At 40.7% G+C, this 25,180-nt stretch overlaps 1 protein-coding gene across 1 annotated transcript; it reads left to right on the top strand.

Annotated features, from left to right (window-relative positions):
- Positions 1 to 2,353: 2,353 nt before the first annotated feature.
- Positions 2,354 to 24,095, top strand: fnbp1l (formin binding protein 1-like). The gene is made up of 15 exons (XM_030727170.1): positions 2,354 to 2,461; positions 5,079 to 5,194; positions 6,407 to 6,457; positions 8,663 to 8,810; positions 10,717 to 10,779; positions 11,827 to 11,931; positions 12,195 to 12,323; positions 12,743 to 12,889; positions 13,060 to 13,293; positions 18,269 to 18,378; positions 18,557 to 18,689; positions 18,813 to 18,907; positions 19,138 to 19,313; positions 19,580 to 19,617; positions 19,707 to 24,095. Exons 1-15 carry the CDS (start codon positions 2,354 to 2,356, stop codon positions 19,845 to 19,847), a joined length of 1,794 nt encoding a protein of 597 aa, XP_030583030.1. The 3' UTR covers positions 19,848 to 24,095.
- Positions 24,096 to 25,180: the final 1,085 nt, after the last annotated feature.

Below are 25,180 nucleotides of genomic sequence, written 5' to 3'. Positions count from 1 at the left end.
CAAAATAAGAAACACATTTTAATAAATTACTGTAAAAGTAGAAAAGTTAAGTTTATGATCTGGTCCACATCTGCCTTTGCTGCAGCCTCTGTCATATCCAGCTTCCACACTGCTCTGCCTCAGTCCGCAGCCCTTTGCACCCTCAGCTCTGCTCCTCAGGCCTGAAACCTGTCAGATTCGGCTGCTCTGGATTTCACTCTTTGTTTGCTCGGATTAGGTCTCCCCACTTTGGATTCTCTGCTGAGCTCAGCTACAGTTCCCCCTGCTGCTCTGCACAGCCAGCATCCTGCCTGGTTCTCCATGCGTCCGTAGTGCTCTCTGCCACAGTTCAGTATCCCATCTGCGGGTGTTCAGCCCTGCAATAATCGTTCTAACTACAGCCCGGTAGCTGCTACAGTGTGCACCAGCCAGGTTAACATTTGTGACTGTTCAGTGCATTAATGTGGTTGAAACAGGAGCTTCACTGACCTCTGAAATTCCTCATAAAGTGTTGTGAATGCGAACCGCTTCAGCTGCTAGTGAGGAGAGGGGCTTTGCTGTGTGAAGTTTTGTGTCAGCTGGAGGCAAAGAAAGGGGGCACTGTTGGTATCAATAGTACTGCAAATGAGCATCTAATGCAATAGTAGTTTTTAGTTTCTGAATATAAATATTTAGAATTTTTTTAATGTTTTATGTATTTATTTTTTGACAACTCTAGTTAATACAACGAGTAACTGTGATAAATCAGCAGAAATCGCAAATTTGTTTCTGACTGCATACGCAGAAATTCATTTTAACTACTTTCATTCAGAGAACCTCATAGATTTGAAACACAAACTCAGAAATTCCTCCACAAATAAGTGACGTAGTTGCTGCAGGTCGATGATTCACTGCACAGTGACATAGATGCTTGGCATCCTTACATTTACATAGGAATATAACCAGAATACAACCAGCTGACATCCAGTTGAGTCCAGACCCCTAATGCAGTGAGACACAGATTGCTTGCGATCATTGGTGCAGACTGACTTGCTGGTTGCAATGTGTTGGCAATCTGTCTGCATCTATAAATTGGATGGCAATTATTCGCTGCTGCCACCAGGCGACCTGTGCAATCACCTTGCGATTGAAGTAATTGCTGCAACTACTTGCAATTAGGTTTCGATTGCAAAAAAATCAGTGCAATCACTGGACAACTGCATATTTTTTTTCTAGTCACAAGGAGGCCGCTGTTCTATTTTTACTCTATTGTGACTGAGCCATTAGCATTAGGCTGAGGAGCGCAATCATTTACGAGGGGCTCAGAGTAGGAAGGGAGCCAGTTTAGGTGGTTGCTTAACATGTAAGTGAATACATAGGTTTAAAAGACTATATCAGTAGCGACTGCAGGCCTTGTTACTTTATTTTACATTAGGAAAATTGAATGCCAAAGAAAGAATATTGGACTCCCTGTATAGACAGTGTGAGTGGTTCAGGTGCTGTAGCTGCATAGGTTACTGAGAGCAGGCTAGATTTAGGCTGCAGCTCTTCAGCCATCATTATTCTCATCCCTGAGAACTGAGAGACCAGGAGCCCAAAGATGTTGTCATTTCCCCAGTGAGGCAGTCTGTGCACAGCTTGCCACAAACTACAGGATGAGCTCATACTCTTATTACTTATTCATAGGTATCGTCACAGAGGCTGACGCAACCACAGACAGACATGGTGCTAAAATGAGCCAGACAGGCTGGCAAGAAAGAGGGCCGGTATGCATTAACCAGATGCAACCAGACAGGCAGGATGCAGAAAATATTGATTCAAAAGCTCCACCAAAACATGCAGATACTGTAACATCCTGCTTCTCAGCTTCTTGTTTTGTATTTAGCTGGATCATTTTAGGTGAAGTCTTTTCAACTCGAACAAGAAAATGTGCTTGAAAATTGGCGGTTTTGCAGTTTATTTCTCACTTGGAGAAAACTGGCAGTATGTCCCATAGAGACATGTTTTATCCCGCTGCTGTGGTAACATGCTGGGCTCCATTTGTTTATCTCACTGGTTGTAATTAGTAAGTATATTATTTGACTGATGGCTGCTTTTGCAGCGTAGGCCTGCTCTTGTTTTGTTTGTGAATCACTCAAAATTTCTCCCACACTTCAGTGGAAACCTGAGTTACAGGCTTTATTATGGACCTCAGTGGACAGTGGGGAAAAAAATGTGACAAACTGAAGTGCAGTATAGTGAAAAGAAAATGTCATTTTTAGTAACCTGCAGTTTTTTTCCACATCAGTTAAAGAAATGATTTAAGAGTAGCTGTTTCTGTATGTGAACTGAGGTGATTTATTATAATAATTGCTTTTTGAAAATGCCCAGAGAGTTTGTTCAGAGAGTGGGGGCAATGGCACTGAAGGGTCTGTCCCCCGAGATTGGTGTGGGGGGGATGAAAAGTAGGCTCCTGTCTGTGGAACACAGATTCCGGGATGGTAGGGAAGGAGAAGGTTCTAGGGTACTGGAGTGGGGGGCAAGGGTGTGTAGGAATCTGTAGGTGAGGAAGAGGATTTTAGGTGAGAACTGTGGCAGCCTTTCTGAACATACTTCTAATGATTCTAAGGCTATACTTGGTCTTCAAATATGGATATTAGAATGGGCTTCAAGGTTCCAATATCAGCTTGCCAGATAATTCTCAATCTTCAGACTAAACATAAAAAAGTGTAAACAAAAAAAGCTGCTACTGATAATTTGCTGTTCTCTATGCACAATCCTCTGTAAGGTAACTAGAACTTAAAAACACATTGATGCTTGGCAGCATTGTTTAAGATTCTTTTTGTACTCTTTCTGTTTGAAGAAGGTAATAACTGGACAAACAAGGTTGGTGCTTTCATGTTTCCTTTGGTGATCGCTTCGATTTGTGCTGACACACGTGCACGCAATCATAGGCAGGCTAAAGTGTACAGAGCAGCCGCTTGTGCAGCTCACTTGATGGGTATTATGATGTCAGTGTCCACAGTTGTCGACATATGCCCCCCCTTTTAATTGTTCTGTCTTAACTGACAACTTTCAGTACTTAAAAGCAGTCACGATGTTGACCTAAGCTGACAGAAATGACCGGTTTGTACAGTATTTGAGTAAAAATGCAGACTAAGATTCACTGGAAAAGCAGTAGCGTTCGTAGCTAATTCTAGCTGAAGAATTGCCCTTCCTTTATTACAGCCATTGTGGTGGCCTTAAATAAAATAATGAAGTGGCCAGCAACCACCAGTGTGGGCAGCAGATAAGACTGTTTGTCCTGGGAAGGGTCCAGTTTTTGATGGGCGTGATTATGGAGCAGGATGCTTGAACCTTTATTGGCATAGATCAGTGCACTGATGAAGTATGTAGGTGGAGAAAATATTCTGAAATGCAAAAAAAAAAAAAAAAAAAAAAAGGTGATATTAAAGTATTGAAACTTCCAAGATTACAACAAGAATCAAATAAATACCATTGGATATGCTTGTTACTAGCTGTGTTAAATATACAAGTGTTTGTCTAAAATGGACTTTGCGTGTCCTGCACCTACTGCATATTTTAAAAAAAAAAAAAAAAAAGTTTGATGTCATTGTCAATTAATTTCTGCGGCATGACATCTAAATAATAAATAAGCTCCAATAGTTCTTTCAGTCCAGATCAGTGTGCACACACAAGCATGAGAGGGTAGAGATTATTTGTTGTCAGTGCATATAGACATGATCTGACAACAAACCATTTGCTATAATGTGTGTGTGTGTGTGTGTGTGTGTGTGTGTGTGTGTGTGTGTGTGTGTGTGTGTGTGTGTGTGTGTGTGTGTGTGTGTGTGTTTTCAAGTGATTGTTGAGCAGAGGCAATGTGGCTGTGACTTGCAGACACAAACTGATCTCGGTGATACACTTGAGAGATCAGAATAATATCAACAGAATTTAAAGTTGCTAAAAAATGCCAACAAGAGATTGGTAGTGTTTAATAATAAAGATGGAAAGAGTGGGTTTTTCTCAGATCTGTTTAGTTGCGTCATGAACAAATAAACTTTATTATTCAGATAAATTCCCACTTCACTTTAAATCTTTAAGTATTGAAACATTACACGTCTTCATATATTAGAACTTTCACCATACTAGCATGCTTTAACAGCTCTACTCTGATATCCCAGTACTTGAAGATAGATGATATTGTGGATATTTGTATATAGATTTCTGTCTTGGTTTAAAATTCTTGTACCACTGGTTTACATAGAGCCTTGGATTCCAATTATAATCAGATTTTGAAGTCCAAGCAGAATAAAAACACATCAAGTAGAACAACCAGGCCCAAACCGAGTGAAGTTTCTATCAGCATGAAAAGATTCAACCAGACTGCTGCCTGGCTGCATTCTTTCTGTGCATACTGCCCATCTGTGTAAATGCATGGAGATGTATGCATCTTCTCTCCCAAGTTGAAGTGATCCTCTATGGAGAGTGTTTTTTTTTTTTTTTTTTTTTTAAATCCAAATCTTTCAATGAAGGAGCACTGAGGAGATGATAAGTAGCCACTGAGAAAGAACTATGCAGGACATATTTGACAGTTTTGCGTGCGTAACACTGATTAAATGCATCTGCACATGTAAACACCAGACTGTGTTCAATCACAGTAAATGTCAGCAGTTGCCCTGAAATCTTCAGTTGGAAGGACTTCAGTGAGAATGGATAAAATGTGTGCACGTTACCACAGATACTGATTCAAAGCTGGCCTTTTGGGTTCCTGAGCAAACCAGCAATAATATTGCTAACATTGCCTTTCTCATTCTTTTAGAAGTCATGTGTCATTTGTAGGACTCAAGAACTTTCTGGCAGGACTCCATCCTCACGCTGATCTTAATTTTGCTGCTTCTAATGTTGAATCTGCAGTTGATTTATTGTAATTTGTTCTGGCATGATGTGTGAGATGTACACAGCACACTAACACATCTTATAGAGCTGAATCACTGGCAGAAGGAAATGTGTATTTTATTTGTGTACAGAGTCATTCCAGATAGACTGCTGAGTAATCTTTGAATTTTAACTCTTTATTCACTGTATCCTGAAAATCCTTGTTAAAAGTGTCTTTTTCTTTCTGCCATGTTTTTCATCTTCAGGACCAGTTCGATAATCTGGACAAACACACTCAGTGGGGGATTGACTTTGTTGAGCGCTATGCTAAATTTGTCAAGGAGAGGCTGGAGATAGAGCAAAACTACGCCAAGCAGCTACGGTACAAACACACAGACACATGCACAAACAATACCAAATACAGAAAGATTAAAAAAAAAATTTAAAAATGCAGCTTTATGAGACACTCTGACTCTCTTTTTGTCTTTTTGTACCTACACACACTGGGAAATCTTTTGATGCTGAAGATGCCATAGTCGAGCTTTTTTTGCATTTGATCAGACTAATGTAAACATCATTACTCCTGGGACTGAATCTGAATTGAATATTTATATTCAGCAGGTGCATAAGAGCAGTAAACATGCCAACAGCAAATAGCCCTTATTTAAAACAACAACAACAAGCAGCAGCAATTTAATTTTTGCAAGTTTTATGATAGCAATAGATAGAAGATGCACATTGGGCTCTTTTTTTTTTTTTTTTGGTGTCTCGTCACCAAGACGTGGCAGATTTTGTCGCTGTCCAAACATTGCAAGTGATCACCATTTATGAGTGACAAAGTGCTTTATTAAAAAATAAATAAGTAACTAAAGCAGTGCAGTGATAATAGGAAAGAAGACAGGAGGTAAAAGTATAAAATATGTATGTATTGCAAATAAAGAAAAACCTTTTCAGGATTTGAGCAACCCGTCTCCAAAATCTTAGTTGTGTAACAACATCAGCACTTTACAGTGCACGCCAATAATAGAAGGGTGACTCACAACGTGTTTATTCGCTGTGTCTGTTGATTCCAGTGTTGTAAACCTTATTCACACCTCGCCAACCACTAAATCTTCTTTAAAAACCGTGATAGTCCCACTGGTGACTAATTTGGGATTTCAAAGGGGGGATATCTCTACTGAATAGATGAAAAAAATACATACACACACACACACACACACACACACACACACAGCTGAGGATTTGAAGTGTGAAGAATGATCAAAGGTCTACATGCAACATGTTTCAGGGAAATCAGGCAGAAACTCCTTATTTTGTCACTGATAACCAGACAACTCACATGCGCACACACACACATACTGTACAGCGTTTGATGCACACGTACACTCCTCAGCACTCCAGCTAAATAATTAAATCACAGTGCAGCTATAATCTGTATTGTCAGAGCCTGAGGGAATGGACAGGCAGAGCCTTTTTAAATCTTTATTCATCTCTAATAATATACTCTGATCCTCCTTGTGTGTTTGTTTGCCTGTCTCTCTCTACCAGTCGTAAAATAGCTTACACATGCCTGCTTCTGTCTCTTTTCTGTCAGGAACCTGGTGAAGAAATACTGTCCAAAGCGCTCTAAAGATGAGGAGCCGAGGTGAGTAACCTTAGGTGGCGTCTACCATTTGAGTCTGTCTTTCTGCTTTTGTTTACTTGTTGGATGTCTGCAGACTGTAAGAGTGGAAACAGCCTGCTCGACACTGTATAAATGTTTGTTTATCGGAAGGATCCAGACGATGGGTTTGATGTGACGCCACACATGTACTTTGCTTAAATTTAGCAAAGGAGTCCAATTAAAAAAAAAAAAAGGAAAAGGAAAAAAAAAAGATATTAAAAATGACTAAAAATGGAACACCCCCCCCCCCCCCCAAAAAAATCAAAACTGTTTTATCTGTTCTGTTCTTTTGTCATAAACAAACAAAATCAAGGTTTCTTTATTGTCATATATATGTAAACATATAATGAAAACATATAATGAAATTTTGCGTTCCAGAACACTCATCCAAGAAATACAAAAAACAGAAGCAAACAGGGGGGACAGGTGTCCTGAGGTCATGCAGCCATGTGATTCACTCCTGAATCACATGGCTGATGTTTGATTCTGTGAATAGAAAATGCTAATAAATTATTAAGCTATGAGTTTTTGAAGGCTGATTTTTTACAAACAGAAGTCTGTGAGAATATGCAGCCTTTCTTTCTTTGTTTGAAGCATTTGGAGACACATTTGCATGCACTCATCATGGACATAAATATTTTAATTATCTTGGGTTTCAGTAGTTTCTGTGAACTGCTTTTTGTTCTGGGGTAATTGCATAACATAGAGTTTAAAAAAAAACTCAATTCGATTCAATTTTATTTATATAGCGCCAAATCACAACAAACAGTCGCCTCAAGGCGCTTTATATTGTAAGGTAAAGACCCTACAATAATTACAGAGAAAACCCAACAATCAAAATGACCCCCTATGAGCAAACATTTGGCAACAGTGGGAAGGAAAAACTCCCTTTTAACAGGAAGAAACTTCCAGCAGAACCAGGCAGTCGTGCCGTGACCACAACTCAGGAATTTGATGTAAAAATTCTGTTATTATTGTGGGTTTATTTCACAGCATTCACTGGACTGATCAAGACACAGTGAAATGGGAAAGTCCAAGAACCTCAGTGCAGAAAAGAAGACTGTAGATTTGCAGTCTGTAATGTTTCTTGGAGCAATTTCTAAGGTCCCAGTTACACAGACCTAGAGGCCAACTGGCAACTACCTGGCAACCACTGCCACAATGGAAAAATGAGTATTTTCTGACCAGTTTAAAGTGCCTGTTGGTGTAGCAAATCGCTGTGAAATCAATTGTTAACTTCCCAGTTATGCAGGCCTAGAGACTGGTCAGTGTGACTGAGGACTCAAGAACTTATTATACCCAGATCATCAGTTAAAAAAAAACTGCACAGATGCAAGTTTCTGGGAAGTATATTCACTTTTCCAAAGTCTGAAAAAGACCCAGACTGTTACCCTGAGATGAGTTTGTTTAGATGGCCAGAAGAAAAAAAAAAACATTCTCCCAGACATCAGTGAAACATCAGTGTCATCATCTGCTGTTAACAAGTTTCACATCATCATGGACGAAGAGGCTGCCACCCAAGAAAGAAGCCCTCTTTTTCCAGTATTGGCAACTTTTGGAAATGAAATGGTCAGAGTCGCAGCTTGAGAAATAACTTTGTTTATAGGAGTAAAAGTGAGGCCCAAGAGCACTGCAACAGCTGGTGGTAGCATTGTGCATTATTACAGGGGCTGTAATAATGAAGGAGGCAGACTGCCTCAGCATAATCTCAAACTTGTCGACACCAGAAGTATCTGGTCAAGGTGCAGCTTCCTGAAGGTAACTTTTTAATAGGTCCACTGTATGTATACTCTTGACCCCATATTTATTTCAGAAAACTATAAAAATGAAAACTTGTGGACCAAATTCCATGACTTTTTTTTTTTTACTCTAAAAATGTGTGTTGTGCAATCATTCAGCCTCAGAACAACAGTTCACAGAAGTGAAGGTTGAAAAGCAAAACCTTTTCATCCCTGATGAGTGTATATAAACACTGTGATTGTGTATCCACAATCACAGAATCATTACCCCGGTTTTGGTGTCATTTATATGTCACTGAATAATTTGACCAAAAAAAAGAAGAAGAAAAATTTAAAAGTCATTTTAACTTTGAATATCTGAATAAAGTGGTGAAGAATGTCTATGAACAGAGTCGGGGCAGGTTGTGTGCGCTGTTAATCATCTGTTAATTATGTGCCTGTTGTGCAGGTTCACGTCATGTCTGTCTTTCTACTCCATACTCAATGAGCTTAATGACTATGCTGGTCAGAGGGAGGTGGTGGCGGAGGAGATGGCTCACAAGGTTTATGGTGAGCTGATGAGGTACAGCCAGGACCTCAAAGCCGAGAGGAAACACGTGAGTACAGTAACTGCTCCCGCCGCGTACCACTGAACCAAAGCAAAACACACGGCTTAGTTTGAGCCATTTTCATTGCATTCATTGTTAGATCACATTTGTCAAAGAAACTGTTGTTTCCTGTCATAAAACGGATGTTTCTGTTTGCCCTTAGTATCCGCTGTGCTGCCTTCATATGAATTTGTGTTCTGCTTGGCTTTACTTAAGAGGATAAATATGTTGGATGTGATGTTAACCATCTGTCTTTTCCACCATCTGCTGATGGCAAAAACTGAAAGGTCCTCAACAGTGCCCTCTTCCTGTTTTCTGCTGTATAGCAATCCATCACTTCTTACAGTGTACTGTTAGGTTCAGACCAACATGATTTTTGCTTTTGTTTGTATTTGGAGGCTGAAAGACTGCATGAAGGGGATTCTTTCTCTACCTGGCTCGGGATTACAGTGCTTCACAGTGCTCTTTAAAAACAAACAAACAAACCAACACACATGTGATAAACACCTGAGACAATCAAAGTCATTAATATGAAATAATTTCCAGTGTTGCAAAACAACTAGGAATTATCAAGACAGCAAAATCAGAGTTAAAAGACAAATAAAATCATATTACTAATACTCAAAAAAGAAAAAGGTTCTTTAGTATGACTGTTTTATGGAGGGATTCAAAGATGTCACTGAATCAGCCAATCAGTTCCAGTGCCGTACGGGTCTGACTGCCAATGCCATCTACCCTTTAGTTCTGATCCTCGGGAACATCAGGCTGAATGGTATAACAAAATTTTAGCTTCACGTTTTTTTCTTTAAATCATAACAGTTTCACCTCCAGCGACCACTTGTGCTCTATAGTATTTGCAGTATATGGTCTACGTCTGACTTTTTTTTATATCCAAATAACCTCCAGATGACAGACATGGCTCCTCTTTTTGGTATTAATTCCTCTGGGTCATCTTCAGTAACCTGTACACTTGTTTTTACAGCTTTAGCCAGCAGCCATCCTCACCTCTAAACTTTTGTGCACACGCTCAAGCAAGCGGTTTCGTGGTGCCGTAGTGAAATGGGTAGCTTCCCATGGTTCACAGTCTACATATGTTTTCGCTCCTAACTGCCTCGAAAACAGAAGTTTTGAATGGCAGGTGGGTGGGGCTGCAGCCAGGGTTGTGTCACTGAGATGACCATAAGGATAGCACCCTGTTTGACATCATACAGATCCAAGAGTAGAAAAAAACATTTAGGGCACATCGCGGGGATTACAGATATAACTCAGTTTCTTATTTGAATCTTTGGCCATCTTTAATACAAGCATCCATCGTTGTAACTGTAAATTTAGGACTAAAAAGCTTAAAAGGTTATGGTAGGTTCTAAAACGTTGTGTAATTAGCTATAATGAGACTAAAACTTGGTTGACAGTTCAGATGTTGGCAGGTAAGTGCTGTCCATTCTGTAATCCACCAGTAGACTTCTCCTGAGGAAAGTAAAAGGGACTTTTGCAATAATAAAAAGGCTGAAGAAAAGTATGAATAATTAATAATAGTGGGACGAAACAATCTGAGCTGAATGGCCACTACAGTACTACCCTGTTCTAAACTTTTAACCACATTACAAGGTTTTCACAAGTGCATGTCAGCAGACCCATCTCCATGACTGAGATATAACTGAGCAAACGTAGTGCAGTGATGCAGCTGAGGACATTTGCTGCTTTATTAACTGTTTTAATAACTGAACTCTAGTAAATTTGCTGCTGAGGATTCAACTCTTCATTCAGGTTATTGTTATTGTGTATGTGACTGTGGCACAGAGTCCAATAACTTTGTATTTGTGCACATATTTATGTGTATTTTCTTGTTTCTGTGTAAATGTCTCGTGTGTGTGTGCGTGTATGTGTGTGTGTGTCTGTCTGTGTCAATGAGCAGCATCTACAGGAGGGCAGGAAGGCCCAGCAGCATTTGGATCATTGCTGGAAACAGATGGACAATGTAAGTGAGGAAAGAGGAGGGAGGAGGTTTAAGTAGAAAAATGTAGTGTTTAGTGTAAATCTCGTCTGCTCAGGACAACCGGCTGCTTTCGTCTCATAACTGTTTGCATGAGGAATGAAAGAAATGCTAACAAAGGTAACGGAAGCACAAATAGGATCCACTTTATTCCCTGTTTCCATGCATTACATTATTAAGACAAGAATAAAGTATACCATTTCTGGGTACTTATATTTGTTTTTATTTCAGTATATTCTCAGAGGCTTTTCTTTGCTATAATGTTCCAATTAATAGAAAATATAATATTGAAACATATGTTTCTGACTGAGAAAAGACAGCTGGGTTCTTTTCTTCTTCCTGGCAAGCTTCCCAGGCTGCAGGGACTAAGGACAGGGGCCAAGACCAGGAAACACAGTCAAAAAAACACACATACACAGAGACCTCAGCTCAGATCAACCCCTCCCACAGCAAGGCAAAGCCCATGTGCCACATTTGGCCCCTGACAGCCTCTCCTTTGGCTCCTTAAGGGCTCCAGAGAAAAAGAGAGAAGGGAGAGAGAGATTCCATTTGTTCACTTCTGAGGTCATTCACTTGCGTGAGCAGAGTTATTTTATACCAGTCTGCTTATAACAAGACCTATACTTAATCACAGCAACTCCGGAAGAGCTAAAAAACTAATTATTCTTTGTTAAATTAGCCAATAATGCATATCTTTTTGCATTTTCTGGCTTGTAGCCCATTAGTTGAGTTCACTGCTGCACAATAAGTTGAGAATGTTTCAGTGTGTGGTCTGTATGACTTTAATGGTGACTACCTGGTGACTGGACTGTAATGTCTCAGCTATTCACTGTGTTTCCTTTGCTACTAATGTAACCCAGATGGCCTGGCAGGAAATAAACTATCTCCCTCTCTGATTCATCTCCCTCTCATTCACATATTTTGTTCAGTTGTTTTTACTGAGACATGAAATGGAGACAGTGTGAAAATGTTATATAATCTTTGTGTGTCTTGATTTACTTAAAATTGGGCATTTATTTTTCTCTCTTTTAGAGTAAAAGGAAGTTTGAAAGAGAGTGTAGAGAAGCAGAGAAGTCCCAGGTGACCTACGAGCGGCTAGATAATGACATCAACGCCACCAAATCAGAGGTGGAGAAGGTAGGAAGCCCCCCGCCTGCAACACCACTGCTGTAAATGGTGTTATTATCTGTAAGATCTGCTGTGATAACAGTCTCAGCCTGTATGTGTCTTGTTTGTGGTGTTGAAGCCACATGATGACTGCTAAAACATGACTTTCTCTCCTTTTGAAAAGGGAAAACTGTTTTTATTTTAGATGCTGCACCAATTTGCATTACACAGACTGCAGGTTGGTGGACATCAGTACGTGTTAATGTAATGCTGGTGTGTCTTTAACTGTTCAGGCCAAAGCCCAGTTCTACATGCGCACTCACGCAGCTGATGAGAGTAAGAATGAGTACGCCGCTCAGCTCCAGAGCTTCAATGGAGAGCAGTGGAAACATTTCCATAATGCCATACCACAGATCTTCAAGGTAACTCAAACACATTGAACCGTAGCTTCAAATCCATGCAGCGATTTACTGACAGTCACTCACTCTGAGTCACTGATTCTTTTTGATCTTTTTTTTTTTTTTATGACTTTTTAATGATCAAAAGTTGTTGCCTTCTAGGAATGTTTCATGTTCACAGAAAGTGTAGTGCTCTGTGTTAGTGACCCATTAAATGTTTAATAAGTGGCTTTAACTGATGTGCTAACCAGGTATCAATGCTTTCCAGTAAAAGGATCTGCTTGCGTGGGCTTGGACACGTGTGTGTGTGTGTGTGTGTAGTGTGTGTGTGTGTGTAGTGTGTGTGTGTGTGTGTGTGTGTGTGTGTGTGTGTGTGAGAGAGAGAAGTGCAGTGTGTGGCTTGTTACTACTGTTGATTCCATTTCCTGTGCTCTGTGTAACAGAATCTGCAGAACATGGATGAACGTCGGACAGTAAAGCTCGGGGAGACGTATCGAAGCTTTGCCGAGGCAGAGCGGAGAGTTATTCCCATCATCTCCAAATGTCTAGAGGGAATGGTTTTAGCTGCCAAAGCTGTAGACGAGCGAAGGGTAAGTGGAGGAAGAAAGGAAAAAGAGTGGTTATTGCTAACATCTTCAGAAATCTGTCAAACAGATAAGCTAATAGTAGTCTAGATGAGGGGTTGGTGTTTACTTAAAGACAGGAAAACTTATCCCCCCCCCCCTTTCCTTCCCACTTGTCCTGTGTTTATCCTCCCCAGGATTCGGCCATAGTTGTGGAGTCATTTAAATCTGGCTTTGAACCTCCTGTTGACTTCCCCTTCGAGGACTTCAGTCAGAATTTGAGCAGAACGGGCTCAGATGGTACCATCAGCAACACGCCCAAAGGAGACAGAGACAGAGATCGAGACGGGGCGCCGGGGCCACGATCCGACCCGAAGCACGCCATGAGCAGAACCAAGAACAAGCTCTGGCTGTTTGGGAAGAAACCAAAGGTACAGGGAGCAAGGGATGCTTGTTGTAGCTTCAAAGTCTTTCACCCGCCCCTACATTAGCTTGTTCGTGTTAGCCTATTAAATATGGACTGTAAAAATTAAAGTCTCTTACTTCTCAGAGGAAATGTAAAATATGCTACAGGCCTGGATTTATATACAGTACCAGTCAAAAGTTTGCACACACTTACCCATTCATATGAATAGTTGACTGTGTGATGTTCGCATGCTCATTCAGTATGATTGGCTGGTTGCTGGTAGGGATTTCCCATTCATAAAGGTTTCTGCGAAGTGCGCTGTACACAGTGATGTGCGAGCACGTGGCTCAAACATCCAGGACTGTGCTAAAAAGAAATAAAACTTTCAACTTACAGATGAACCTTCACTGGAAATAAGCTGTTATGTACCCATAATCCTTAGTTTATATTCAGTTTAAAAAAAAAAAAAAATTCTATAAGGGCTCTCCATAGTGACCTGTACATATATGCGCAGCGCTCGGACTTTATTAGTAACTCATTCTATTTTGGCCATCCCTGCCCTCATCACACATTTTTCTCTTACAGAGTCATTTTTATTTTGTTGCATATTTTGCAGATTCCCTCATATTATTCACTTCCTCTAAACCAAGATTGTATTCTCAGCTTGTGTTGAGTTGGGTTTTTTTTTGTCACCTTTCCAGCAACAACACCCTCAAATGCTTCCTCCAACACGCTCCTCGGACCTTGCCCCTCTCTCAATAAAGAGTGTGTTGGTCAATCATTAACCATCTGCTGTTGGTTTACGTGAGCGTCATCAGCTTCCTCTCAGGATCAGGAGCCTGTGTGATGGATAGGGTGTGTTTTCGTTTGCACAGACCAGCTTAATAGTTTTAGACTACGCACCCGAGATTTTCACGCATTATTTTGGTCCAAAGTGGAATTTTTAAAAACCTTTTTAAAGATCATGAGCATTTCTTAAGCATGTTAATGTACAATGTTTTAATTTGGCTCACTTGTTTTCAGCAGAACCCTACCAGCTTTAGACAGAAAACTGATCTCAGTTTGGAATAAATATGTCAGGTTTCATGTCAGGTTCCAGCGTTCATTGAGATAGATTTTCAGGACAGTTGATAAGTTACATGTGGAAGTTGTTGGTAGATCTCTACAACAAAATGTGGTTATCTGTGCTCATCAACGTGTTCAAATGTGGATGTATTAGGAGAAAAGATGCCGTGCTCCAGGATGGCTGAACCACTTAAGGGCTCACATGCAGAGCTTGTACCAGTAGAGTGGGAAAATACCCCTTCCATCTGGATTAGGTCTTGTTTATTAGACTGAATGGATTGGTCGATTAATTGAAATTAGCTTCTAATGCTTATTAAAAGCATTTTTAGGGAGTTGGATGTTAGAAATGTGCTCTTTTAAGGCGGTGACTTGTTAAATGGGACCATGACTGAACTCTGTCCCCCAGAGCTAAAACAACCATCAGGAGAAATACTGCACCATGAATCCAATGTCATCCTGACCTCTGGCTTTGTCCTCTCTTCCTGCTCCTCACCAGTCCCCCTCCTTTTCTCCTCCTCCACCACCTTCCTCCTCCCGCCGCTGGTCCACCTCCCACTTATTCCCTCCAGCCCGGTTTAGTTCCGACCTTGTCAGCCACTACTTGTCTGAGATAAAGACTACAGTACCCAGAATCCCACAGAATTTGAGAGGCCTGAGGAGAGGGGTGAGACACGAAGTAGTGCTGTAGTGTGTTTGAGTGAGGCAGGTTGATGTGATATTTGCTACAGGATGTCTGCAGGTGCTGTGAGTTAATCTCAGTTTCTCCTTAAATGAACGGAAAAGGACCCTTTCAGTTTTGACCTGGATGGTTTTAATTGGACTATTTTCAGAAAGAGTTCAACTTTTGCCCTCGATTGATTAATACATCAAGCCTTTATATTGTAATTTGATTTGAGAAACTTGCAGACACTCTGAAGTATTATTTCTTCCACTCATTTCTCTTTTTTCTGTTTTCTCTTACTCCCTTTACCTCCACCCTCTACTTTCCTATCTCTTTCTGTTGTTATGTGTGTAATTCTTTTGCTCCTTTCATTTATAAGACAGAGTTTTGCTCTAATCCCAAGATGGAGGATCCTTGGTGATTGATGGTGTGCTGGCATATGAGGGATTTGGAGGGTATTTTTGGCATTATGGTGTTTTGAGAGGTAAAAAAAAACAGATGCCAACATCAGATGTGTTGCTCAGATGTTGGTCTGTAGTTTTGTGTGTGTGTGTGTGTGTGTGTGTTGCTCTGCTAATGGCATCATTAAGCTCTCAAACAGAGCTTTTTGCTCTCACAAGCTTTAACACAAACTTGTAAATAACATTGCGACTCTGTGCCAGTGCACGATTGGCTTTTGACTGGCAGTTTTTTGTTTGATCTACTACATTTATCACCTGACTGCCGAAAATATTTCTCACTTTGGATAGATGTATCCAAACAGGGGAAATTGGGGAATAGCATAGGAAGACACTTAAAAGTGTTCTGCTGAGTTTAAACAAACAGATGTTGGGTTTTTAACTGCTTTTTATAAATTCTAGACAAATTCTGACAAGCACTCGGAGACAGTGGGAAGAAGAAGAAAAAAAAACCCTTTCTAACAGGAAGAAACCTCCAGCAGAACCAGGGAGGGGCAGCCATCCACTGTGACCAGTTTGGGGGGGGGGGGGGGGGGGGGGGGGGGGACAAAAGGTGGGAGAGAGCCAGAGATGAATTGCTAATGATTAACAGTAGTGGTGTATAAACACAGAGAGTGAAAAGAAATGAGTTAAGAAGAAATGCCCAGTGCATCATGGGAAACCACCACAGCAGCCTAGGCCTATTGCAGCGTAACTAAGGGAGGGGTCAGGGTCACAGACTATAAACTTTATTGAAAGGTTATTCCCTGTTAACAAATTCTGTCCTGTCAAGGACTGGCTCAGGACCGGCTCAGAGTCCATAGTCAGACCCCTGATCAAGATGGCAGCAGCAGCAGCAGCAAGCCCAGTTGTGTCATTTACTGTGCATGTGCAGTATACTGCAGATCAGTGATGGTCACCTTTTTTTCAGCCATGCTTGTTTGCCTGTTACTGCCACCTGCTGTCAAAAAGCAGAGCAGCATGAAACCAGCAGCAGGATGCAGATACGGTCATGCAGCTCATTGTTGCACAAATACATGAATTACAAAAAAGGGCATTTAGGATATTTTAACTACACTGACATTTTTTCTGCTTTATATACTCTATACTATATGCTGCACAATGGGAGAAGCACCTGTAATTTCATTATATGTGACATGTAATGACATAGTGATTCTGCTTTTGATATAAATTCTTTGTTTTTGTTCTTTGCCTTCATTAATCAACAAAAGTCATACTTATGAAAAACTTTTGCTCCATGGAAAGTTGTGTAACTTTGCACCAAAGAGAAACAGGAGTGTTGTGTACCCAAGAAAGCACAAAACTCTATTAGGAGGAACTCGTTTCACTTGAGAAAGAACATAAATATGCAGTGCTGCGTATTTTGTGACGCTGTTACTGTGTTTAGTAAACATGAAGTCTTCGACTTTCTGGCCACGCTGAGAACGCACACAGTAAACACATCCAGTAACCAGTGTGAACTCTACTGACAACTAACCAGCATCCACTGTTGTTCTCTTCTTTTTTTTTTTTTTTTTTTTACTGTAATGGTTAATGCGTAACGGCTCAGTGGTCAATGAAGATGGTAAGTGAGTCTGTGTGAGTATGTAGACTAGTATTCTTAAGAAGACCCAGCAGTGTAGGTGCCAGTACATCTAACCTCACCATGTAGAACTCCCTTAGTGCCCAACACACGGTACATAACCCAGTAGTGATGGTTAGGCACTTCCTCTCGAGGTAGAAAAGATTTCCTGTTGTCTGTCAGAACAACAATACATGTGGATCCTCATGAATACAGAGTTCCTCAGTTTTAGAGGAACAGGTGTTAACAGCTGTTACTGTCAGCTGCAGGGCTTTAGTCTGTCCTGGCAGGTATATTATGTTATATATAAATTATTACTATTTAGCTTCAGTTATTGCTTTAAATATATATATTTTTTTGTCTTGGAATTGGTAAAGCAGTCTCACCACAACTGCTTCCAGGGTCATGAACGGACTTTCAGTGACAACTTCACAGCTAACACAAATCCAGTTTCCATGTTTTTCATCTGAACTGTGATGCTGTTTATCCTGATAGATTATTTTGGTGTGAGTTGCCCGGTCAGTCAGATGAAGCTTGCAGCTAGCTAACATTACAGTTCAGTGTTTGCATACCGTCACGCTGCCTCTGTCACAAGCTTCTGCTGCACACTTTCTTCTGCAGAATGAAAGTTTGGCTGATATAGTTCAGGAGGTAATTCCTCCATGAAATGGCTCACAGCAAGGTTTGTGGGAGGGTGTTCAGTAACTGGGTCATGATTTGTGGATGTAGATGGTGTTGATTTTTGGGAACGTTAAGCACCACAAGTTAAGTGTCATTTAGTTGCCTTCTTTTTGAAATAAGGCAGGCATCTCTGTGGCCAGTGTCTCGAGAAATAGGCGACTCACACCAAAACGTTCTAGATGGATAAATATCTCAGCAGGTCAAAAATATGTGAATTTCTATCCTTTAAAAATTCTCAGAAAGAAAAAAATGTGAACATTTTCATGACAACTGAACAAATTGAATTGCTGATGAAGCTGTTTTAACAGTTTCTGCATCAAAAGCTTCAGAAAGGTTGCTATCCTCACATTTAATGTTAGGCTTGAGCTGCTTATTTACACAACAAACCAGGTCAAACTGCAGCATCTGGCCTCCTAATGGAAATAAGTCGGTGCTATAATTCCATCTTAGCAGAGAAGCAAATACAATAAGCTTTGTTCCTTCTGTCATGCTTTCTGGGGATCATTCTCTGACATGAGTGATCTACAGTTAGTCAGTTCTGTGACAAAGTCTGTTCCTGTTTTTTCTTCCCCAGGCACCGTCTCTGGAGGATTTCAGCCACTTACCTCCTGAGCAGAGGAGGAAGAGGCTGCAGCAGAGGATCGACGAACTCAACAGAGAACTTCAGAAAGAGATGGATCAGAGGTAAGAAGATGCTGGCCAAGAAATCAATCAAGGAGTACAGTCACCATCATATATGTTCATCCAGCATCAGCTGGTAAACTAGAGAAGCTGCAGCAGAGTATGGAGCTGCTTACTTTTATGGCCCTCAAACTGTTTATCATCAGTCTGCTTCATAAGATTGGTTGTGTGTTGCTGTCAGAGATGCCCTGAACAAGATGAAGGATGTGTATGAGAAGAATCCTCAGATGGGAGACCCCAACAGCCTGCAGCCGAAAATCTCAGAAACCATCTGTAACATGGAGAAACTGCGCTCCGAAATCCACAAAAATGAGGTAAAGAAAGGAGAGGAAAGCTGGATTAGAGTCATATTGTGTTTGTTATTAACAACATGCACATTTCTGGCCATAGAGCACCACTCAAAATGCATAGCAATGAACTGTCTTTCTCTCTGACAGACGTGGTTGTCTGAGGTGGAAGGAAAGCAAAGCTCCAGAGGAGACAGAAGACACAGCGCTGATAACCACCACCATGCTCCTCAAGGCAGAGAGAGGTATGCTGTGATGATCGAGTGCACACGTTCAGCCTTTTTTTAAGAAGCATGTTTCACTTGGCTAAAATAAAATCTTTTTCCATTTTTTTTTTTTTTCTCTAAAACATGTTGACTGTATATTTCCACCTGCAGAAAATCTGTACTTTTGATGCATGTTGGCTCTTGTTTGTAAATCACATACAAGTGTGGGTCAGTCCTGCACACACTAAGCTCACTCCTCTTCCCTTCAGTCCTGAGGGCAGTTACACAGACGACACCAGCCAGGAGCATCACACCCCTCATCACCGGCCTGCTCCTGCGCAGCCTAGCCATCCCAACCCGGATCCTCACGAGTTTGACGATGAGTTCGATGATGACGACCCTCTGCCGGTCATCGGACACTGCAAAGCACTCTACTCATTTGACGGTAAGCACCAACAAGTCTTACAGCAGATGCAGTCTGAAATGAGTCAGGAAAGAATTGTAGGACACTGAAATAAAGGACAGTGTTTAAAGTTGAGCAGAACGAGGACAGGACAGCAACAGATTATGTCCTCAAATGTTTTGGAGCACTTCAGTCACAGATAGAAGATTATGCGCCAATAGAAAAACAAGCGTCACATTTCTGTACGAGTTTAAGAGCAGAATTGAGCCCCATGCGGTTTAATTGCCCTGTTTTTGTTTGACTCACAGGTCAGAACGAGGGGACGCTGGTGATAGCGGAAGACGAGGTAAAGCTTTGAGTGATTTGAAAACTCGTCCATAACGATTCGCGGCTGGAGTCATGGGAAAACATGACATCTCGTCTCTCTGTCTCCAGGTTTTGTACATCATCGAGGAGGATAAAGGTGACGGGTGGACGCGGGCGAGGAAGCAGAGCGGAGAGGAGGGCTACGTTCCCACCTCCTACGTAGAAATCACGCTGGAGAAAAACAGCAAAGGTGCCGTCACCTACATCTGACGCTCCACTGTCCTCTGTCTGTCATTCTCTCCGTGTCTGCCTGCTTCTCAGTGTAACACCACTAAAAGGAAAAGAGACAGCATCACTGTGAACATCTGCATGGACTACTGTCATCTGTTTGCCTGGTTTCCATCCCACCTCTTCATCCTCATGTTTGCTCATTCTTTTAACCCTGTAATCACTCGTCTTCCTCTCATACCTGCGATGTTTCTGAGCACGAACAGGAAGAACTCGTGTTTTGGCCTTTGAGTGATTTGCGTGTTAAATATGAGGCATTTCTGTGCTCGTCCACTACTGTTTGAGCATTGTATGTAAGCTACACTTCTTCTTATAGATCCAATGAATTAAGATTGTTTTATATTATACATTAGAAAGAATTTATTTTTATTTTAAGAGTTATTTTAATTATTATACTGTCAATTATTTTTAACTGGAGATGATCAGAGTCTGATTTTAAACTCTTTATGTGTCAGTGTTTTTTCTTTTTGTTTCTTTTTGTTTTATTAATGAAATATGCTGCATTTAATTTGTTTTTCTGTCTGATTTCTGTGTGTGTGTGTGTGTGCACACGTGTGTATGTGTGTCTGTGCAAGTGCATTTTTTGTGCCATCATACTACAGATTTGTCTCAATTGTTACTGAAAAGGATCTGGATAAAATCTCCACCCATCAGTTTTCTAGCTGTTGATGGAGTCGGGCTCATTTAGTCTCCTTCACTGGTGTAAAGAAGTAGACAAAGCCAGAATTCTTTGGAATTTCTCCATCAGCAGTTCCTTTGAACACTAATTTCCCATGCCCCACTGGTTCCGATGTTATTTTCTTAATCAGCTGGTCACTGCAGTTTTTAACCCAGTCTTACCTAAATATAACAAAGGCTGTAGTTTTTAGCAGAAAAGGAGAAAAAGTTCATTTATCAGGCACTACTTACAGTGGGCTCCACTTTGGTGGGGCACCTTTAAACCCCACCAAAGTGACATTGCGTCCCTACAAACTTTTCTCCTCTGTGACTAAAACACAAACGTCCCTGACTTCAGTCGTGTCTGAGTGTAAAGTGGTGCAGCTTATGTGTGGTGGTGTGCTTTTATTAACGGTCTTTCTCCTCTATGTGACTGCAGGTTCCTGAGGAGCCCGCAGAGTGGCCGGGCGGTTTGATTGGCTGGTGGAGGGCTCATGCTGATTGCTGATTATTGGTGGTTTTGGGGGGGTAGGTAGGGAGGGGTGACCGAGAAAGAGAGGAAAAGGGAGAGAGAGGCAGAGGAGGTCAGAGATGAGGTGGGATGCTAGGGAAGTTTGCATGCCTGCATGCTCACACGTCCATAAGCAGCAAAGCATTTGGGGGCTTTAAGAGGAGGGAGGCAGAAGAGTTGATCCCAAAGCTATGAACACGCAATAATAGATTTATTATCTTCATGTAAGATACAAATCCAGCTCTGAACTGTGGACCATTTGGCTTTCAGAGCAGGAAGTGGCAACTACAGCAGTTTATTAGGTACACCAGGCTCGACTGGATGCAGTCCTGACATAAACTCATTATGGTTACAATGTTCAGTTTATGCTCAAACTGAAGAGGGCTCCATCATAAGCAGCTTTGATAAAACCTTTTATTTGTGCACTAGGCTACTTTCTCTTTATGGACCTTAATGCTGAACTCTGCTCCGTTCTGATCTTCTTATATTGATGGGTCACGGGTGTCATGTACCTGGCACTGAGATCCCAGACTTTAAAAACCTTTTTTGGTCCACACAGGATTAAGCTTTTTATTAGTTAAAATTTCGTTTTGGCTTCGTGCTGTGAAAAGGATAACTTGTTATCCTGTTAAGCAAGTTATCTTGCTTTAATAAATTAAGTTAGTCTCTACTGTTTGGAGGAAAGTGGTACAATTTTTCACTTAACTAATGCTAAATTTTTATTTATTTTTTTTTTTTAAAGTACCCTTCAAGTAAGAATTCTCAATTCACATATTCCCCCCACCCCCCAAAAAAAGAAAAGGAAAAAAGGTTTAATTACCCACACACGCACACATTTTCTCCCAGACTTTGGATCCAGCTTGAGGTAAGCTGTAAAAACCAGCAGACATCAGAGTCAACATCAGGGTTCCTTATCTTTCAGGGTCAGGTACTCATCCAGCATTTGCTGCCACTAACAACAGTCAGTCCTGCACCGCTCTTACTCACTCCTGTTCTCATCGTTATCTGTGCTGTGTTGGTGATGTCTGCCTGCCTGAGCCACTCTGCTCCTCGCTGCCTGCCTTCACTCTCATACAGTCGCATGTTTTGTTTTTTTGTTTTTTTTAAACGTGTCAAATACAATCCGGTGTCCTTTTTCTTTTTTTTGTTTGTTTGTTTTTTTGTCCATCTGTGCCTGTGTAACTCCGGTTCTGTTGTGTGTCGAAATGCCACATTGTTCCAGCATGAATGTGATATTATTTATTTGTTTTAAGGTCTCCGAGCTGCTCATTAGGCAGATAGCAGGACTATCAGGCAAATACAGGACCTCTCTTCGCTCTTTCCTCCTTTCTGTTTTTTCTCCTTCCCTTTTCTTCGTGGGTTGCGATTCCACCAGTTGACCAGCAGATGGTGGCCTTCCTTCACCAAACCACAGCTCAGCTCTATCCGGTCTGTGCCTCGACACCAAACTGAGGAGGAGGAGCTCCGGTATCTTTGCAATTAAGACTCTGCCTTAAATCTTCACCTTGTTTTTCCTGTGGATGGACTTTTTTCACACACACATCTGGATGTGTCTGCTTTTCCGCTTGACTACATCTCCCATTAGCCACCTGGGCTCACCTCTCACCTCTTTGGAGGACTTCCATGAAGAGTTTTCCCATGTAATCGGTTGTACATGTGAATGTGATGACAGACACGCAGGTATCAGCGACATGTACGCACACGTATGGAAAGCCAAACAGGTCACAAACTGCGTGTTAGTTTGGCACATTTGGCTTTCCATATGTGCGAACATATTAATGTGCGTTTTTGTTAGTTTTTACCATTGAAATGATTTGTACATATTAACATCTGTCATGTTGAATGTGTTTCCGTGGTGATTGTTTTTAGGTTTGTTGGCCCTTTTTGTGAGAGACAACAAGGTTTGAATTGAACCGATGCACTTTGTCCTAAAGTACTACAGCATTTGAATCTATCAGACAGTGACTAGTTGAATGAATGAATGGTGAGAGATGTGAGCTTTCTGAATGACCCCTGTGTAGAAGTGAGAAACACAAAGCTCGAGTTTCTCTTGGTGGTTTTATACTCTTTTTGTAACTCTCTTTGAGCAAAGACGGACATCTTTGTGCATGATTTTGTAGTCTTTGAATTCATTAATGTTTTTTTTAATGGCCCACTACATCCTCTGTTTAATAGACTAACACAAATACACACCTACTGTTTAACATTAAAAAGCCTCTAATGATTCTTCTCACATGATATAAGTGTAGACCGCAGGTGGCCGTGCTTTCGTTGTAATCTGTGTTTCTTTGATGAAGCTGTGAACTGTGCAGAACAATGCTGTAGATGTTGTTACTTGAACTTTTCTCCCACCCTCTTCACGCCACGGCTGCCATCTGTGACCATTCTACGGTGAACACTGGAGGATTAGTTGGATATTTTTGAGAAACCATACTTCCAGGACTTCCTCAATGTACAGACTGATGATGGTATCAGCAAATAACTTTTTTTTTTTTTTTTCCCCCAAAAAATTATTTTTGCAGTTTCCTCCATAGTGACTCATTTGGTTTGACTTACAAAAATGGCACAAACAAAAGTAACTACACTGCTCAAAAAATTAAAGGAACACTTTGAAAACACATCTGATCTCAATGGGAAAATTGGTCGGGACCAGTCAATAATATCACTTCCTTCATCCTCCAAGAACTGTCTGCATACTCTGCACTTGTCAATTTCATTAACATCAAAGCAGCTCAAACTGATTATCCCCTCTAATTAACTGACCAGATCAATATCTCAGAAGTTTATCTGACTTGATGCTATACTCTGATCAAAAAGTGTTCCTTTAATGCAGTGGTTCCCAAAGTCAAGAGCACTACGGCCCCCTTAAAAACCATAAAATTCCAGAGGGCACCCCCCCGGATCATCTGTAAGCGCCTTCCTGTAAAATTATCTCTGCTAGAAGCCAGTGAGAAAGTGATGTATTTCCTTAAATATTTTATTAAAAAAAAAAATATATATATATATATATACAACACAAGCTGTCAGCTATAAATTGCTAATACTACCCAGTCATATGTAAAGTGCTAATGCCAATAATGCCAATATGTGACCCACTTGCTACTGTTACACAAACTTCAATACAAGAGCATTAAATTTAGGTCAGAGTAATGAGTACTATCACAAACTAAACACCTCCTATTACCAGTTTTAATTCAATTTTTTATATTAATAAATACATTTATATAAATATGTAACTATGCATACTTTTCAAACTGAATTTCTGTTACTACTGCATTCCTCCTGCAGTACCTTCGGGGCCTATGGCCCACACTTTGGGAACCACTGCTTTGTTTTTTGTGTTAGCAGTGTATCCATTTCTGATACCTTACAAACAAGCGTGATTCATTAGAGCTTTTTGCTTTCTGTACATATGACCTTATAGACCAGCTGCAATCAGTATCCCAGTGACTCCCTACAGTTTTGTTTTTTGTTCATGATGTAAACAAATTTCTGCGTGAAAGCAGTCAAGACTGCAAATAATTGTTTTTCATCCTTCAATAACAGTTTCTGATAAACCAGTTGCAACCAAATGCAAGATGTTTGACTTCTAATGATATAAAGAAGAGCGAAAAAAAAAAAATGTTCACATTTGAGAAACTTGAACAAGTGAATGTTCCCTTGATTGTTTCAGCATTAAAACTAATCCTCTTGCCTCATGCCGTTATCCTCGGGCACAGTTGTGAGGGTGATAAACTTTGACGGGGACATGATTAAACATTTTTATGCTAATTGAACATTTGTGTCGTAGAGCTTTTTTATAAACGTAAGCATGTCATGCTTAACTAGATGGTGCGCTCCAACTGCTACACTTTGGTTTGGCTCAAAGTCAGTTTGTAGTGTGCCGTCCCTTTAAAACTGCTGAGTGATGCAGCAGTTTATACACCAAAATCTTAATATACGTATAAAACTGTGTATTCTAATGGACACTGTGCTGTAACTGAATATAATGCAAAAGTACTAAATAACAAAGGAGCTTTGATGCTATAGTAAGTATAAAATCTGCAGTAAATTCATGTACACTTAGGGGTTTTTTGTTTTTTTTACTGTGAGGTTGGTGCTGTTTACCACCCAGCAAAAACCGTGATCTCCACATTCCTCTTTAAAA

Source organism: Archocentrus centrarchus, chromosome 4 (genome assembly GCF_007364275.1).
Source record: "Archocentrus centrarchus isolate MPI-CPG fArcCen1 chromosome 4, fArcCen1, whole genome shotgun sequence".
NCBI classification, from domain to species: domain Eukaryota; kingdom Metazoa; phylum Chordata; class Actinopteri; order Cichliformes; family Cichlidae; genus Archocentrus; species Archocentrus centrarchus.
This window is presented reverse-complemented; position numbering and strand designations above follow the sequence as displayed.

Bases quoted from the DNA above. Each gene is read 5' to 3' on its own strand.
- fnbp1l (XM_030727170.1), top strand. From the start codon at position 2,354: ATGGCACTGAAGGGTCTGTCCCCCGAGATTGGTGTGGGGGGGATGAAA. The intron at 11,932-12,194 runs GTAGGAAGCCCC...TTAACTGTTCAG, and splicing joins CCAAATCAGAGGTGGAGAAG to GCCAAAGCCCAGTTCTACAT. The intron at 12,324-12,742 runs GTAACTCAAACA...TCTGTGTAACAG, and splicing joins CCATACCACAGATCTTCAAG to AATCTGCAGAACATGGATGA.